The sequence below is a fragment of the Camelus bactrianus genome, chromosome 4 (assembly GCF_048773025.1).
Source record: "Camelus bactrianus isolate YW-2024 breed Bactrian camel chromosome 4, ASM4877302v1, whole genome shotgun sequence".
Classification (NCBI taxonomy): Eukaryota; Metazoa; Chordata; class Mammalia; order Artiodactyla; family Camelidae; genus Camelus; species Camelus bactrianus.
The window spans coordinates 67,234,001-67,253,610 of NC_133542.1; the positions used below are offsets into that span (position 1 = coordinate 67,234,001).

Consider the following 19,610-nt stretch of genomic DNA (forward strand, 5'->3'; position numbering starts at 1 on the left):
CAAATCAATGACCACTGCTACATACGATCTGGGATCTTATTAAGGATGTGTATCACAGGGCACAAAATAGGTACAGGACACAAAATAGGTGTACAGCACTTTTTCCTTTGGCAGGGAGCAAAGAGTAGAAATCTGGGACCAGTAGCAATAACAACTTTTTCTTATAGAAGGGATTTTAATCACTAATCAATTCTTAAGGAAAACTGGGGCTCTCTTAGGTAATCAATTTGAGATACATTAAGAATACGCTGAGCATGGCAATTTTTTTTTAACAATTAAATAAACTCATCCAAGAAGATAATCATTAACAGAAACTACCCCATTGATAAGAACTCTTCAAGTGTCACCCTGGAGTTCTCTTAATTCTTTCTATTCTAAACCAAATTATTAGAACTACAAATATAAACTATATGTCAAGTTTTACATATTTAAAAAAAAAAAAAACAGCAAAGAATACTAAGTACAGCTATTTGACTTGCCTTAACATTGCAAAGTTGGATGAGATGGCCCAGAGCTACCAAATTAAGAATTCAAACATGTGATTGGGGCAAATATTCATAACTAAGATGTCACAAGATACTAAATCCATGTTTATCCAAATTTATTTCCTCTAAGCTACTAGAAAGTGAGTTTTTAAACTTTTGATGACTTAGTGCATTATTTAAATGCCTACAGCATACAAATGTTTCTGGGAAACAATTCTTTGTCTAATCCAATTAAGTCATATTTACCATCTTCTTTTAAGAACTCTCTTAGATGCAGGAGTTCACCAACACTTCTTTCTAGTACAGCCATGACAGTCACAGGATCAGTAGCACGTTTGTGCAGGCCAACTCATACACTGTAAATACTTATAAATAGGGGAACTCGATCACTGATACTTTTTGGCTTCTCAGTTATTACAAGATTCTACTATGGCAAATTGACTGTATACTTTAAATGATAGATGGTCATTAACTAAAACTGAAAGCATTATGCCCAAAAGAAAAAAATTTATTGCAGAAAAAACTGTGGCTCTCTTTTACTGCCTGCAACATAAAAAGGCCGAAGTGCTACACACCTGTTTTCTGCCCGGGTGAGCTCTACAACAGGTACTTGTATTGTTTCACATTAACCTGTGCCAACAAACTCAGGATGCAGGGTCTCATTTCGTTACCCCTTTTTACTCATAAAATGTAAAGCATCAAAAAATAATTGTTAATGTGTTTTTATTTATAAATATAAACAAACATACCATGGGTATTCACTTCATATGTGATTTAGTTCCTGGCTTTGCTTAATTCTTTTTAATGACACAAAACATATAACTAACTTATTTTCACGTTTATATGTCAAAATGTTTGACTGGTCAATACGAGCATCTGTGTAAAGCTCACGTACAAGGTAAAACAAACTACTGTAAATGAACAATTAGAATCTCTTAGAAGTTAGACATGACAAAGGTTGACTGACTGCTAAATAATGTAGTCCCAAGAAAAGGCATGGATTGTGCTTATTTTTCAAGACTTCAACTTTAAAGTTAAAAGTAAGACAAGCTAACTTTTACTCCATCACCTTACCAAGTGGGAATGCTGGCAGGGGGAGGTCAATGGAAGAGAGGAGTAAGAGGAAGTTTGAATAGGAAAAGACAAGGCAAAACAACTCTTTTTGAACTTTCTGGTACTTTTGTCCAGTGATCAGAGCTTGTAATTAACATCTTAACGATCATTACGACACAGATATTTTTAAAGGGGAACAATGGCAAAAATCTTCAGATAAATTCTTTCATCCTGAAGGACAGATTATAACCATAAACTCTTATTTAAAAAAATAGAGACATCAGCTTGCTACTACAGACAGTCAACATTTGGAGGCAGTAGATTCTACTAAAAAGAGGTGAAAGGGACAGGCAGTGAACAGATTCCCTTTTACATCACCATCAGAATGGCCATGTTTCTTCATGCTCTGATAGTCAAAAAGTCAAAAGATCCAAAATGTTTCAGTACTCACGAGATGGAAAACAGCAGAGGAGTGTAACAATTCATCTCATTTTATCCTCCTCAAAGTTTCTCATTTTAAAACTACATAAATTTAAATGGCACTGTAGTGCTACCTGTAAGCCCTGTTTGCCTATTTCCTTTATATAATTAACAACATACAATTTTATGTATTTCCATTCATTAAGAAAAATAATGTAATGCAGCAATCACAGAATTGTTGCTGGAAAAACACTGCTACTTCTCAAGCAGACCCTCAGGTTTAACATTTCTGTATGATCTTCTAATGTAGGTGTTTCAATTTTGAGGGGATGCAAAACCTTCTTCATAAAGAGGTATCTTGGAGTCTTTAAATTGTAAACAATTTAACTGTGAGCCATTTCATTTTTTTCCTAGAGTCCACTAGTAAAACAGATTAAAAGAAGGAAGGAAGGAAGGAAGGAAGACAGCATGGGGGATAGCGACAAAAACGCCCAAAGCAAAGAAAAACAGCTTTTAAAATTTATTGCTCAGTAACCTGGCATCAGGGCATGAAGGTACATAAAACATTCTGAACAATGGAAGCACTAAAAAGAAGTCTATTATGCCTAACTTCGTTGATTTTGTTAGAGGTTAGATCAGTGACCAGAAACACACCGTACTGCAGGAAATGTTGGTCAGTTTCTCTCCATCCCTTACATGCAAGCTAACTCTGCCCGTTCACAAAAATGAAGATGGAGATGGGGTGGAGAAAAGCCAGAATATGACTAAACCAGGGCTCTTCAAAGGTAAAATAATCAAGCTGGGTTACCACAAAGGCCTCCCTGACAATCTGAGTGAGTTCGTGCTGACAGAATTTTCAAGGTAACCTGAAGATACCCAGCAGGCCCTTCTCTCAATTCCTTGAGGCTCTGTGAAGAACAGACACTATGCTTCAAGCCACTGTCCATGCAAAACCTCAGGCCACACTAATATGAACAGATAAACGTAGCACTTAGATAAAACAGAGCACTGTTCTCCTAATTTATGGTAGAAACGTCACTTATTATGACTTTTCTTCAATGTCTCAGTAGGCAGTGGGCCACTGGAAAGACAGTGGCTACAGCTTTGCACCAGATAATGTAGGTCTACCAGCTGTAGGCAGGAAAATAAAGCCTGTAGGAGTTGTAAATCCTAGCTGAGATCTTAGGACTGTGAGATCTGATGTCTGCCACCTAGCAGGACTCATGCAAGTGAACTGTCAAAACCCACGAGAAGCTGGCACTAACATCAACATGGAAAAGGGATTCTTGGGCAACATCTCCAGGACCCTTGAAAATCCACCTTTACACTGAGGAGTTTGTAGTTTCCCTACCTATCTGGTTTCGAATTGTACTATTAATATAATAAACAGCTGATTTATCACCCTCACAGCAAATAACTTCTGGTTTAAAATCACAAGCACCAAAAGAAGCTGTGACTGTGTAAGGCTCAGAATAACTAAATCAACTACCATCATCCTAGACAGTAACTGGACTTAAGAGTAGAGGAAGGGGGCAGGGCACAACCATTCAAGGGATGACGCAGCAATTAACATCAAAAAGGTGGAAGATTCAACTCCCAGTAGGCCTCGAAGCTCAAGATGGCTGGAGATTTGACTACTTCTGGTAGACCTTGAGCTTCATTATAAGCTCATTGTAACATATTAGCATGGTCAATAACATGCCCACAGGCCCATGACAGTCCCAAGGCTAGCCACAAAAGGTCAAAGAGTAGGAAATGGCCAACTTCCTGGGAATCCTAGCCCCTTCCCCAGGGTAGTTAGATTGGTCCTTCCACTTATTAGCATATGAAGCTACCGAGCCCATAAGAACTGGCAACATGGCACCTCTTGGCTGCCTCTCCTGCTCCCTCATCTTCTGAGAAGGCCCGCACTCCATGGAGTGTGTACCTACTTTTCCTCTAACCTGAGCACTCAACCCTGACACCTCGTGGCCTTTCTCTTGCCTTTTGAAACAGCCTACACTGTATGCAGTATGTATCTCTCTAAATAAACCTACCTTTACTCAAAAAAAAAAAAAAAAAAAAGTCACAGGAGATGGGTAAACTGTGAGACTTCCTTCATTTATAAAACAGGAAAATCTACCCTCATAGGGCTGTTGTGAAGGTTAAAGTAAATCATATATGAGAAAGTGCTTATAACACAGAAAGTTATAAAATATCCTAACAGAGCTAAATCTTCAATATATATTGCTTGATTTCTGAGACACCCATTGTTTATGCTTCTTACACACCAGGCAGATAATATGCTGGCAACAAAAATTCATTTAACAGTTTTCTGATTGCCCACTAAGTATTAGGTACCACTCCAGGTTCTGGGATAAAGGACAGGGGTAGGGAAGAAGACAACTGTCTCAATGAATCATAAGCTATAGAAGCCAGTTCATTACTTGCAGTGTAGCAAATACAGTACATTAATTCCAATACTACACTTCAGTTGGCGTTTAAGAGCTGAACTGTATTTAGGTTTACTTCTTCAGATCCATCATATCCACATTATTCTCACTGTGACCTCAAGGCAATTTGAATAGATGAGTTTGTGCTGTGACTTTTTAGTGAGCGGAGTAACGACCACTATTTACTAAGCAACCACTCTGTGCTGGGTACAACACAGGTCACATTACACAGATTCTCTCATTTGACCTCAAACAACTGTCTCAAATATTCATTGCTCATTTCAAAATAAAGAAACCTGTCCAAGGTCACATAGCTGTAATTAATACAGTTAAGAATCAAATACTTGGCTGCCAGGCACCAAGGTCTCTGCTTCTTCTCCTATGACTTCTTTAGGAGGAAGCGTGCAGTTATGGGGAATGGTTATTCTTTAGGAACTTCAAGTAAAGGGTTAGAATATGGAAATAAGATGGACAACACGTGAGAAATCTTACCTACAAAACAGTAAACAGTACCAGAGAGATTCACCATGTACTCCAGCCAATGAAAATGTAAACAGTGATTTGAAACAAGTAGTTAGATAGAGCCACTTCTGCAGAGACAACCTTGAGGAGATAAGTGTGATGTTCTCACCTGCCCTGCCCCAGTCCTCTGGCTCCACCTGGCTCTCAGATTTTTTTCGCTTTATTTTACCCAATTATGTGGCAAGTAAAGAGAGGGAAGAGAAATTTGTTCCTTTAAAATTTTATGCATATGAATATACATAAATCAAATCATATTAATTATATATGAATAATAATTAAATAATAATTGTATATATGAATACATATACATGAGGTATATATGTATCGTGAATAGCCTGTTTGTTCTGTGGGAGAGGAGATGTTGAGATTCTACAGGAAAATGTCCCCCCAAAAGTTACAATGGATGTTCTTTTAAACTTTGAGAAAGAAAATGAGTGGAGATTTTTTTTCAGAAGATCTCAGTTTTAGAAATTCCTGGAACCTAAATGAATCTTGGGGCTTTCAACCCTTGTAGCTGAAAAGAACTGCATCAAGGCGAGAGGAGTTATCTGGTGTGATGAAACGAATCCTACAGAATTACACAGCCCAGGTCTCAAATGCTCAGTTACGCTGGATCCTCAAAGTTGCCCCAGGAGTACACAAAACTGCTAGCGCAGATCAAAAAACACTGACAAAGCCCAGGTTAGACAAAATGAGCAAATTATAAGAGATAACAAGTGAGTCAACAGGGCTGGGAGATTAAGGAAAACAGCAAAGCAAATCTTTCTGCCACTTAGAGGGAGAGGAAGTAACGTGTGTAAAACATTAGAGCCAAGCTGATTCCTTCATCTTACCTTATCCCACACAATTATGTTAACATCAGTTGATGAGATTCAGCTCGTAAAGAGGTCTTGGGAGCCTTGAGTAACCCAAACACCTCGAACAGAGACGATGGCTCCTACTTCACTACAGATTCCATTCTGTAATAACTAGTCTTCTACAGTAAGAGTGCAATACACTAAGAATGTTTTAGGTTCTCTGAACAAAAATTAAAGTTATAAAAGCAACAGACTAAGCTTAAAGGTATCACTGAAAACTGACAAAATCCCATGAAGTACACAAAACCATAGGGGAAAATGAGCCTGCTGTTCACTTAATACTTTCAAAGTAATGGAAGGGACGTCTACAGCTCCAAGCAAACATGACCTAGTCTTTGGCAACTTCAGTCTTCTCATCTCTCTATAATCAAATAATTTTTTAATAATATCTATAATTATAACCCTACTTAGAAATGGTTAGTTTTACACTAGAGGGTCAAGTAGAACACAGCTTACCAGAATTAACAGAATTATCTTGATACTTCAGAAATCATTTTATAGTTCTACAGTTAATGGTGAACTGTAAAGCTGTTAAAGAAATTAAGTCATATAAGATTGGTTCTTCAGAGATGTTAGAGATACTATATACAGATATACAGCCAAAAAAAAAATACAGGTCTAAACCCAATTATAGATTGGATTCACTTCAATTTTAAACTATGACTCATAAATGTGTCTAAGCTTATATCTGTTGGGTATGGCATAGCTGATTTAGTTACCCCAAAAGACTTTTTAAAAAAGGGAGTCTATCACTTTTACTTTAAGAAATCCTGTGAGTCGTGTCTGCCAAAGCTCAAAGTTCTAACAATCTCAGGTAGATCTGTCTTTTTCTACCTTTATCGTTAACTTGAAATAAATTAAGAAACTGACCAATATTTCTTGCTGCACTGGTATTTCAGGTAGGGGAGTAAGCAATGTAACTTGCTGAATGTCTAGTGATGAGAAAACAGCAACAGGGAGTCCCCACTGGCCCAGTGAGGCCACACTGCCTCTAAATTGTCATGACAGAGAGGGGCCAGTTGGTCAAAGGTCTGACACAGGAGAAATTATCACACGGCAAGTTTCTAGGGACAGGACTGAGAGGAAGAAACAAACTAATGTGAAAGGATTTAAAAAAAAAAAAAAAAAAAAAGCCCAGCTCCATAATTACTTCTCAAAACTGAGTAGATTTCTCACTCTACTTTTATACAATGGCAATGCCAAGCAGAAATTCTTTTCAGCTCCAGAAGAAAGTTAGTTTAAAGCATGATTCCCACACATATACTATTCAAAATGTTAACAGGATAACAAACCCCCTCCAAGAAAAAAATTTACTAAAGGTGTTAAAGAATCAATTCCCCCAATTTATCTCTCTTACATTATAAAAGATTTACATATAGGCAATAGGATAAAGCATAATTCTTAAAAAGTCATAGTTATTAGACATTAAGAACAATGTACAAATGAGTAACTTGACACAAAAGTGAGTAAATTTGAAAACAATACTGTTTTGAACCACATTTAACCCTAATATCAGACTTCAGAGCCAAGCTACAAAGAATAGGTTGGCCGATACCAATAACAATGCAATATGAGACAAAGTAAAACAGAACACCAAAACAGTATAAAAATTAAAGTGGAGTTAAGACCAACAAGATAAGCACAGGTTTTGAATTAGCATATTTTATATTTCAAATATATACCTTTTTCCAAATAAAGTGACTGTGTAAAAATAAAGCTGTTTAAAATACTGAGTGGCATAAAAAATGAAGATAGGTATTTCTTAAATCCGTAAAGCATAACTAACATAGCATTCAAGAGATCTTACGTAAACAAAATACATATTTATATACATACATCTATCTATCTATCTATCTATATATATATATATATATATACACACGTGTACCTCCATCCTTCTTCTCCAATTCGTCCCTAATTAGAGGGGAAGTAAGTATCACCTTCAAAGTTAGAGTGGGCTCTTTTGTATTCCGAATTATAATAGATGCCTCATCTACACATTGTTCCACTTGATATTTCTCTTCTGTGAGTTTCTGAAAGTCATCAAGATTTCAAAAACACTGAATTAAAATTTCAAGAAATGAATGATTGCCTCTTAGTTTTCAAATGTTATTAACAATTAGTATTATTGTGCTGAAAAAGTAGTCTTTAACTAGTTCTTTAGTGTAAAGATAACATTTCTGCCCTCAACTTACCAGCAAATCCTTTCTCCATCCCTCAAAAAGCAACCACAATGTCGATGATCTATACAATTATTAAACAACATTTAAACCCATTCTTTCTAATATTTGAAAGTGAGTTGCCAACAGCATCACTATATGATAAAGGGTAAATTATTGTTCTTGAAATTATTACAGAGAACTATTACAGAATAATAAATCGCTGGGAATGCTCTCTAAATCAATACCTTTTTTGACAGGACAGCCTAAACAGGAACTCCCACTTGCTAAGGACATATAAACATAAGATTATGTAGGCTTTTATATAAGATTATGTAGACTTTAAAAGAAAATAAATTAAGAATGAAAGAGAAAGGATCTCTGCACACTCACCAGCAAAAAAAAAAAAAAAAAAAAAAAAAAATTAGTGTAAGCAAGTAACTTCCCTTCTTTAACAACAGACCTGCTTTGGGTCAAGTCATCTGACATCCACAAGGAACTATACATTGCTTCTTTTAACATACAATATATACACATACAGAAAATAATCACCAACTAGAATCATATATTAAGTTATATATATTTTTATACACTAAATACACAGTTTAATGTTACACAGGGCCTTTCTTGGTGGTAAAATTTAATTTCTATTACCTGACATAAACAGTTAAACATAAACACTACTGGGTCTCTCTCTGCTCACCAGTGTGCATTAAAGGAGCTCAAAGCCATTTATGTAAAAACAGCATTTACCACTAAACATTCCCAGAAAGACAGAAAATAGAAAATTCATTATCCTAATTTTGAATGGAGAAAACCAAGAAAGGGAAAAGCCACACAGTGGCTGGAAAAAACCAGAACTAGACTATAGAGAAAAAGCAGAAAACTGCTCACATTCATTTTGCCACTCTAAGAGCATTAAAGATGTCTCAGAGAATAACTCAAACTAAATTTTTCAATTATGCTTGCCATAAGACACACCCAATGAAGTAAACATGTAGTATGAGTGCTGGGCTAGACTAATTATAAGTGATTTCTGGTTTTGGTCATCCTTCTACTGCTTTACTCAAGGAAGTTCTAAAATTGCCCTACAAAAGAGTCTGCAGAGAAAGGTATGGTGCAACCTCAATTAATTAAGGTACTTTGATAACTGAAAGTTTTGCTATGGTAATTGATCAGGAAAAAGATTTTTAATTCACAAGAAAATAAGATCATATCAGAGATTGGTTCTCCAAATGCCAAGAAAACAAGGGGGGGGGCGGATAGAGGGTAAAGGTAAAAAAAAAATCACACTTAAGATGATTTTCTGAAATAGTATTAGTAATAGTAATAATAATAATAATAGGTGTATACTTGCGTGTATATATGTGGGCATATATATGTGTGTATACTGTTTAATTTAATACAAAATGTATGTACATCATCATTTCACTTGGGTACCTTTACCCAAATATCTGTATTAATGGATCTAACCATCATACAAAGCAGCTGGTTTCACTGTTGGATAACTCTGTTGACTATGTTAAATTCAAATGTTTCTTATAATGTCCACCATTTATCTTAAGAGTTCAGGCCACTTTTACCTTCTCCAAGGAGCCCTTCAAAGACCTAAAGATATTTGTATCTTTTTAGGTTTCTCTAGTCAAAAAAGCCCTAGTCTCTTCAAATCTGAAATAGTTCACACAGCCTGCACTCTCTCCTGGTTCCCTCCCTTGAACACTTGCTAGCTCAACAAGAACATTTAAAAACTGTGATGCCCAGAAATAAAGATCCTGACTCAGGAAAGAAAACACAGAGTTCACATAGTTGTGATGTGCACAGGGAAAGCTCTATTAATGCAACTGAAACTAGGCCCAATCTCCTGTATCTTCAGTACGGGAGAAATATGACAGATCTTTCAGAATAAGAACTTCAATTTCTTATAGTACTGGTTCTCAATCTTTTCTCCACCCTGACACACCTGAGGAATATGATCACTCTCACAAACAGGACTCATTAAAGGGAAAAGAAAAGAGGGTGAGATGGTTGGAAAAGTCTTTGTGTCCAACCCTTTGATTATTATTCCTTTAGTACAGATTTAAGAGTAATAATGTTCACTATAATAAGACCAGAAATACAGGTTTTAAAACAATATTAAAAGTAATGGGAAAAGATGAATTTTATTAACATTCTAATAACAAAAAGTACAGGTGGTCTGAAATCCATTACTGAGCTTTCTGTTTCTTAACATTTTTTACTGTTCTCCATGTTGCTTACCACTTTCCCTCCCCAAATGGTCACATAAGGATTTAAAACAACTTTTTAAAAGAAATGAATTTAACCCTTGAAATAGAAACATTTTTTCAATCAAAATTAAAAATGGAAGAGCAAAATATGTTTGTTCAGTCACTCAGAAAATCTTACCTTATAATCTAAGAACGAAAAATAAAATAGTCCTCCAGAAATTAATACAGAAAAAAATGCATCAACAAGTAACACAAATTTGAGTGTAAAGAACAGTAGATAAAAATCAGTATGATGGTTATGAAGATCAGCTGCTAAATATGAAAGAAAATGATCCATAAGGAAGCTAATAAAAACAAATTTAGATTTCATATTACTTGGGGCAGTGGGGTAAGAGCCTTTTTAGAAGAAATACAAATAAAAGAAACTGACAATAAAAAAGAGAGCATTCAACAACTCAAAGTTCAACCTTGCATACTGATACCTATCTATGCGACACGGATATATGAACTAACTGATACGAAATCACCAAAAAGCTACAATCTAGTTACATGACAGATAACACAACTGAAACTGAAAGGTGACAATGGCTTCCCAATCAGTGATGCAACTTGCCCTTGGAGCAGGCTGACAGAGCAGGTCCCAGGGTGACCACAGCCCCCGATCAATCAGTTGGCTTCAGCCCTGAGAAGCCTTCGGCCTTCAGCAGCACCCTCCAGGAAGCATGCCAACATTAAATTTTCTAAATGCATCCCAATGTGAAAAAGGTTTGGAAACAAGGAATTAATAGTGACTTTCCATTAACAGAATGAGTGAAGTTAAATTAACTGAGTCTTCAATTTTAAAAATTATCATCTATGAAAGTCTCCAGTTGTCTAGGCTCTTTTTGAGCTTTTGATTCTTTTCTGCATTATACTAACCCTTCCAAGAGTTTTATAACGCTGAAAAGTCTAGTCTGGAAAACATGAAAACTCTCGGTAAGATACATCTAAAGAATTTAAGAGTGTACCTTAAGAGCCATCTTAATTTAGTAAATATATCCTGAGTACTAATCACCAGAAGTTTGCCTTCATTGTGATGCTTGAGTCACTGACCCAGAGTAGCAGTATTCCCTTTGTCTGTACCTACCCTTTATTATTACCAATTTCTTATTATTAAGTTTATCAAGGTCACTACCTATTTTCACCTTTTTACAAATTCTCCTAGAGGTACAATTAAACTGTACTCACCTGAATCTGAATAGGAAGATTATCTTTGACTGTATTTAAGAGGGTCTCTGTGGGTTTGTCTTTGCACATTAAAACCAGCTCCAAGTCCATATCATCTTTAATCAGCAAGCCTTTTGCAACCAGGCCAATCCTCATAACACCACACAACGTCCGACCACCTTGATCCCTAAAAATAAAAGTCTGAATGATTACTTTCACAACCTACTTCCCCAACTATAACTTAATCATCACCTGGCTTTCTGACTATCCATATGAACTGTTAAGGGGGAACATAAATCCAGATAACCAAAATTCCACAAAAGTAAGTCTCAGATTTAAGGCTCATAAACTATCTTCCTCAAAGAATCAACAGGGAGAATATTTCAGCCTATAGATTTCAATTCTTTATGACATCTAATATTGCTCAGGAAAATCCAAAAATACTATATCCTCTTAAACATTTTTTCATTTTTTTTAAATCCTCCTTTTATCTTTTAATTTAGTAATTAAAGAATTGTGAGAAACATGAACACTGCAGTGTGCTGAGAAAGAGCATCAGGCAGGGAACTAAAAGACCTGGACTCTACTCCTCGTGGTGCCTGCTGGCTCAATATCTGTAACTGTAAATCGGCTGCATGAGCCTTAGCTCATTCCTTTGAGCTGTAGCATTCTAGGAATCCATAAAAGTTTATGGGAAAAGCAGAACAATGTGATAAAAGTGAAGAGCTGAGGAACCCAAAGATGGTCTGCCAACACACACATTCCAGATCCAGTGGTAGCTACAAGAACCAACATTCAAAGAACAAGTCATGAACGGTGCATAAGAATACTGTTAACATCTATCCTTGATTTTAATACTGTAAGTTTCTTATTGGCTTCATTTCCCTTAATCACAAGTGAAAATGTAACTAAACTTGGCAATCATTCAATAAGTAAGCAACCCGTTTGCGTATGGAAAACATACTAGAGGGGATCCAATCTCTCCTGCTCCCAAGGCTCATACTGCAGTTAAGTACAAAAGCTGCTTAAAACCTGCTTAAAAGGGAAGAGAAAGTAACATCTAAGAAACTGCATGCCACAAATTCTCATTTAAACCTTACAAAGAGCCTGAATTTGAAAGACAAAGAATGTGAATCTCAGAAAAGGTGATTAATTGTTCAAGTTCACAGAGAGAGTAAAATGGCAAAGCCTGGATTCAAACTCAAGTTGGTTTGACCACAACACTCAAGCTCTTTATATTATTAGGGCTGCTTCCCAATTTCAGAGAAGACAGAGGTAAAAATAGAAAGGTCAAGCAAGGCAACCTGTAAGTTTGACTTCAGCAGAGTCTTGATTTGGCTAGATAGAAAAATGGTCATTCTAGCTGGAGGCAAAGAATCAGCAGAGTCGGGCCCAAGTCAGCAGAGTGGAGAATGAACTAGAGAAAGGAGAAGGGAGAGAAACAAACTGTGGCAGTGGAAACAAGACAGTTATAAATAATCCAGCCGTGGGTTCAGTGCCTGACACACCTTAAGAGATTAGGTCAATGAAAAAATATAAGGCTGGTACAAGTACAGAAAGAAATACAAAGCATTTTAAAGAAAGTGAACCAAGTACAGGGAATTATTTGCTATTAAGAACAAAGTCAGTCATCTTTGATTTTTTTCTTCTTCTGTATCCCTGTCCATACATCTTCTCATTCTCCCAAATCTAATAACAGTTTATAAATTCCCTCTTCATAATCACTCTCAAAGCCTTGCCTTCAAACTAGTTTCTTTTCTCTTACTACCTCTCACCTAGACGACCTCAGTAACCTCCTCTCCACTGGCCTAACTGACTAACCAGTAGCATCTCATCTCTGTTTACAGGATGCCGCAGCCAAGTCTTCCAAAACCATTGAGTGAATGGAACTCCGCTTATTATTTTCCTCATGTCCCACTGAACACTCAGACATTGAGCATATTGGGAGGCAATTTAGGAGACAGCATGACTTCCTGCTGTGAATCCTGGCTCTGCCACTTACTGTTTGACAGTGGACAAATCACAAATTACTTGACTTTTTTGAGCCTACTTTCTCATTTGTAAAAATGGAGTAACACCTTCCTCAGAGTAATGCCTACAATATCATTTAATTAATTTAAGTAATGAACTTAGTCCAGGGCTTGGCATATATTAATAGCTCAATAAACAATAGCTTAAACAGTCCCTATACTTCCTCACACCTGGATTTTTGCTGGGATTTATTTTTTCTTTCACTTTCACAGCCTGCCAAAACCCTACTCATCCTCTGAGCCTAATGCAAATGCTACCTCCTTCATGAAGTTTTTTCCTGATGCCCAGAATCAGCATATAGTCTCCCTGCTCTGTACTTTCAGTTTTGTCATGGATAATCAAACTGAAGATGATTAAAAAAAAAAAAACTGGATCAGAAATCCGACAAACTTGAAAATGAACCCTGGCTCCACCACACACACACACTCATTCATTGACCTTAACCCAGTTAAAGTTTGTTAATGATTGAGTCACACTTTTTTCATAAGAAAATCTGAAGCACAGGAAATCTCACAAGTAAAATGGGGGTGGGGAAGAGGGATGATAACTGAGATTAGTCAATTTGTTGTAAAATAATGTGAAAAATAATCTGGTACAGTAACTGGCACTCAATAAATGGTAGCTATTATTAACCAGACATTATTAGCTTGCTTATTGAATTCTATATTATAATTATGATATATTTGTGTAGAGAGAGCATGACTGAACAGAGAACAAAGTCCTAATTCAGTTCTGAATTTGAATATGAGGTATTATAAAGTAAGTCACCTAGATATAGGGAATTAATTAAAATTAAGCTAATACTACTAATAATACAAATAGTGGGAACTTGTTCAATTTACTTGATTTCTGAGTCAGCCTGTAAAGAGGTGAAGTAAGAGTGCACAGGTGAAAGCTACCTAACAGTGCCTGGCAATAGAAGGCACTTAATCCACATAAGCTCGCCCTCCCCGTCTCTGTGCCCTCTGCAGTGCTTGGCAGACACGGGGAGCACAACACGTGTCCACGACCACAACACAGCTCTGTTCCTGGAAGCGGTGCTTGCCTCTGTTTTATACGAAAGAAGGACACAATCGTTCTGCACTCCTTGAGTTCCACCACATGGGAAGAATCAAGTGCTCATCCTGGGACTTTACAGAGAAAATAAAGAGCATGCACACACAGCTCTACATTTAAAAACCCAAACAAAGTGTAGAGTACATTAGCTTTTAAAAACCTTGAAAACACAGTGACTTGCTCCAGTTAAGCAAATGTCTACTGGAGCGCTTTTCAAAAGTCTGTGTGGCCTTGAAAGCAAACAGCAGAAGATGTATTTATAACTTCACTGAAAATTAAAACTCCACTTAGAAATAGTAAAAATAGCAAATTTTATATGTATCTTACCACAATGAAAAAAGTTTTTAAAAGGGTATAAGCACATCTCAACATGCCACTTAAATATGGAATGTATGACTATTCATCTTGTACAGGGACTGGAAGACACAGAGCTACATTACTGGATGATATTGCTAATTACCATGAACCCCCAAATTTGACAGTATCTTTTTTAAATTCATCATATTCAAGAAAAAGTGAGTTACTGCCAAGAAACTTCAAGTTGACAAATTTACGACTAGATACAGTGTATATATTACCTATAACAGCTAACAAAGTCAAGGAAATACATTATCCAGATAAAAACTGATACTATCTTTTATCTGAAGATGGAAAGGTTACATTATCTTTCAGTTAAATCAATTTATCAATACTTTCTCACTATTCCTTATCTACTTATCACACTGATTTAGAATTAAATGCTGGAGAAAAAATTCTGCAACGTCTACCCTCAATTTACCAGTTGTAGCCATAGTAATACTCTTAATCCTATTAACACAATACAGTCAAATGAGCTTCATCTTTTAAAGTATATGATACACTTATTCCAATCATAGTGACTATGCTCAAAACAGTAACTCTAAGTTTAACATGGCATAAAAAGTTTCCTAGTTATCATACAGCTTCATCTCACTAATGCCTTACTATTGTTACAGCACTGAGAATACTCTGCTATAACTGTTGAAGAGTCTGGCTCCCATTAGGCCTTCATTCTACAAATAAATATCCAATGAGCATTTACTTTGCAAGATACTGTGCTGGATCCTGGGAATTAACATGGCAGATACAGTCAAAAATACCTTTAGAGAACAGTTTCCTGCACTCTTTCTCCTACACCAGGATTTTTAAATACCAGACAAAAATGGCATTTTATGATTTCTTCCAAGACCAAAACCACTACTACTTATTTCCAAATTTAGGAGGCTGAATCAACACATGAAAAAGATGACTTCCAAAAGAAAGATTTTTAAAAGGGTTTGGTGCACCCTCAAAAGACATCCTGAACAGGTCTTCCTTCTTTTTCTGATCTAATCATTATTCTTTTCTTGCTTTCCTTTCAAATTTAACTCAGAAAAATTCCATAAACTTTACTTCCTTGTTTACAGTCATACAAATGAGAAAACCCAAAGAACACCACATAGCAAATGTAACCCAGTGGGACAGGATCCTGGGCTTTTCTGGGCACTACAGGAAAGTGCCACAAAGGTCAGGCCACACTCACTTGGAATAGGAGTCTGCGGCCTCTTCCTTCTTCACTTCTGTCTCACCCTCTGTTTTTGTGCCTTTATTTGTTTCATCCAGCCAATCTGAGACATGTTTAAGAGCACATTCAACAGTAGACACCATATTTTGAACAGCTTCAAGTTCCTCTGGAGATGGATAGATTGTTGAATGTTTCACCATAACATGGCGATCATCATTGGCAAAAGATCTAATAGATCTCTGTCATAATGCAAAAGAAAACAATTACTTCAATAAAAGAAATGTTACTTGAAAAGGATTAAGTAACAGCATCAATTGTCAAACTGCTGTGAAACAGTTAACACTGAGACAATTAAAAAAATTGCTTAGGAAAGGAAGTAAAACCCAATCCTACAGAATTCCACACCAGAAAGTTAGAGATCTTTCATTCATGCTTTGAGAAAGTTCACCCAAGTTACACTCAGTATTACCTTTATGTGTCTATGTCACCTTTCAGCTTAATCTGTGTGTTTTCAATACCACTTCAAAAACTGTCATCCATATCACACATCATCTGTGAGAACAGGTACTTCCTAGATTTGACAGAGTATCTAGAAATGCATAAGGGTGACTCATGATACCCAGTCACTCCTTTCCAAACTGCTGGAGACTTTTGTACCTTGAAAAACTGAGATTTTGTAACATAGTAATAACACAAAATACAAAGTTATGTGTGAACACAATAGCAAAATTAAGGATCACATTAGAGTATCGTTTACTACTTGGCATTCAAACCTTAGGTATGCGGCTTTAATTCCAGACTGGGGAAAATACATACTGTAATAAAAGAATTAGTTTCCCAAACTAATTTACAAATGTATTCACATTCTCAATCAAAATCCCCTTAAGACAGACTCACTTAAAACTCACTGAATAAAAATAATTTTAAAGCTCATGGTGGGGATTGGGGAATCAACAGGAGTATCAAGAACTATTCTACAAAGATGGATGGGTGGTACCATTATGCTAAAACAAAATATCAAAAATTTAAAAAGCAATAATTAAAACGACATGCTATCCCAGAAATCAGTGGAGCAGATTAAAGCCTAGAAATAGAATGAATTTCATGAAAATTTAATATAGTAGATCTTTCACACTCATGAGTCACACATCTAAAAACCTTTTGAGTATTTCCAAGTTTACAAATACCATGAAGACATGTGTACCAGCACACAACAAAATGAACAGTAATAACTTGGTGAGTTTCCATAAAGCCAGAAGTATTTCATGTAAAGGGTGGCTACATGTCACATGTTACATAAAATTATGTGCTAATAGGTGGTAAATATTTTGTTTTAAAGTCTTCACTGCAAAATAAAATATCCCCAATTCTTCATCAGTCTTGTCTGTTTTTTATTTGAATATGGTTTAAAAACCAGATTAATTTGAACACTTGTAAATTAATAGTATAGTATCATTGTCCCTTACAAAATGAAGCAAGCTATAGGTAAAAAGGTAAGTAATCCTTTGAAACCTCAATTGTTATATAATAAAAAGGACTAAAATCAATCACAAAGCTTTCTTTCCTAGATAAAAGCCATTTCTGTCTAGATTTCTTTCTTGCTCAAAGTCCATGACCAATTTTCCAACTGGAGGTTTTTTTTGTTTGTTTGTTTTGTTTTTTTGTTTTTTTTTTGCGGAATCTTCTGCTACAAAGAGACAAACTTCTTAATAACTTCATGAGATTTGCCATATATCCCAAAATAAGTAACAAGAAAACAAAAGTTGCATGTAACAAACTGGAGATGCTAGGTTCTTCTAGGGATTAACTTAGTTAACTTGCTCTTTAAAGAAGAAATTTTACTAATATTTTAGTTCTGGGTGATGGGGAAAACATGTTAACTTTGAATTTCTCTGCCATTTAGTTTTATGGTGAGTTACTAAGTTACTCAGTCAGCTAAATTACGCAGTCCTGCTCACTGTCCTCACCTTAGGAAAATTACATGCTGCTACTAACACAAACTTTTGGTGTTTCTCTCACAAATAACACAAGACTGCCAGTGTTAACTCCAAGAGTCTACTGGATGTGATAGGACAAGCATCATGAAACAATGGTGAAAGGAAGAATTGAATAAATGGTATTACGAAGAAAGGAAGGAAGGGAGGGAGGGAGGGAGGGAGGGAAGAAAGAAAGAAAGAAAGAAAGAAAAGAAAGAAAAGAAAAGAAAGAAAAGAAAGAAAAGAAAGAAAGAAAGAAAGAAGAAAGAAAGAAAGAGAAAGAAAGAAAGAGAAAGAAAGAAAGAAAGAGAAAGAAAGAAAGAGAAAGAAAGAAAGAAAGAGAAAGAAAGAAAGAAAGAGAAAGAAAGAAAGAAAGAAAGAAAGAAAGAAAGAAAGAGAAAGAAAGAAAGAAAGAAAGAAAGAAAGAAAGAAAGAAGGAAAGAAAGAAAGAAAGAAAGAGAAAGAAAGAAAGGAAGAAAGAAAGAAAGAAAGAGAAAGAAAGAAAGAAAGAAAAGGAAGGAAGAAAAGGAAGGAAGGAAGGAAGGAAGAAAGAAAGAAAGAAAGAAGAAAGAAAGAAAGAGAAAGAAAGAAAGAGAAAGAAAGAAAGAAAGAGAAAGAAAGAAAGAAAGAAAGAAAGAAAGAAAGAAAGAAAGAAAGAAAAGGAAGGAAGGAAGAAAGAAAGAAAGAGAGAGAGAAAAAGAAAGAGAGAAAAAGAGAGAGAGAAAAAGAAAGACAGAGAAAGAGAGAAAAAGAAAGAAAGAGAGAGACAAAGAAAGAAAGAAAGCAAGCAAGCGAAAAAAAGGAAAGCCATCTTATTTACCCAAATAAGCTCCAAAATGATTTTAAGTATTAAAAAATTAAACTGGAAGAACTATGCAAAAACAAAAACTTCTCATTCAAATCTGAGATCTAATGCAAAGGAATAGGAGAAACTGGAAAACACCTAACAACCCATTAAATTACATAAAAACACAAAATTTCTACACCAGAAAATCTAAGCTACATTTAAAATGAATAAACTAGGAAAGAAATTTTCATGAACTATGACAAATAATACATACAAAGCATTTCTTCAAGTTGTAAGAATATCATGACTCTAACAGATAAATAAGCTGAAAAGGCAAATAATGAACATGGGAAGAAACACAAGTCACAGTGTCATTTTTCACATCTCACCAAGAAACTAAATGAAAGAATATCCCACATTAACATTTTCTCCACCATTCAGAACTACAATATTAGCAGACTTTCTTCTCTAAAGAGCAAGTCAACTAAGTTATAATCCCTAGAACAAATTTTGAAAAAACCAAGTAACACTGAAAGAAATACCATCAGACTCGCTAAATAATGTATTTCAAACATACTGATGATTAATATTTTTGGGCTTTTTTTTCCCTCCCACTTTTAACATCTTTTTTAAGCCTTTCTCACTTATACTTGGGGAAAGAATTCACACATCCTCCAGAACCAAAAAAAAAAAGGGGGGGGGGATTCAGCACATTTTACCAATTAAACAACTAGACACCAGAGGTTATGACCTCATCTAACATGTCAAATTCAGTGTAAGAATGAACTTTCCACAAAAAGCAAGGTTTCCATGACATTTAGTTCAATGCCCCTACTACACTCAACACTTGACCCTATTATTTTAAAAGCATGTGGAAAA

At 35.6% G+C, this 19,610-nt stretch overlaps 1 protein-coding gene across 5 annotated transcripts in view; it reads right to left on the bottom strand.

Annotated features, from left to right (window-relative positions):
* STRBP (spermatid perinuclear RNA binding protein) overlaps window positions 1-19,610 on the bottom strand; it is a 112,429-nt gene that overhangs the window by 30,463 nt on the left and 62,356 nt on the right. For 4 of the 5 annotated variants that reach the window (XR_012506542.1, XM_074362184.1, XM_074362185.1 and 1 more), the window contains exons 3-5: window positions 15,987-16,207; window positions 11,381-11,546; window positions 7,658-7,802 (exon numbers count right to left, since the gene is read on the bottom strand). Coding sequence is in view for 3 of the 5 variants with exons in the window: in XM_074362184.1 (XP_074218285.1) it covers window positions 7,658-7,802; window positions 11,381-11,546; window positions 15,987-16,207 (532 nt within the window). In the remaining 2 variants the exon portion in view is untranslated. Of the gene's footprint in view, window positions 1-6,225; window positions 6,251-7,657; window positions 7,803-11,380; window positions 11,547-15,986; window positions 16,208-19,610 lie in introns of those variants that run through there. The other variant, XM_074362186.1, reaches the window with a different exon arrangement.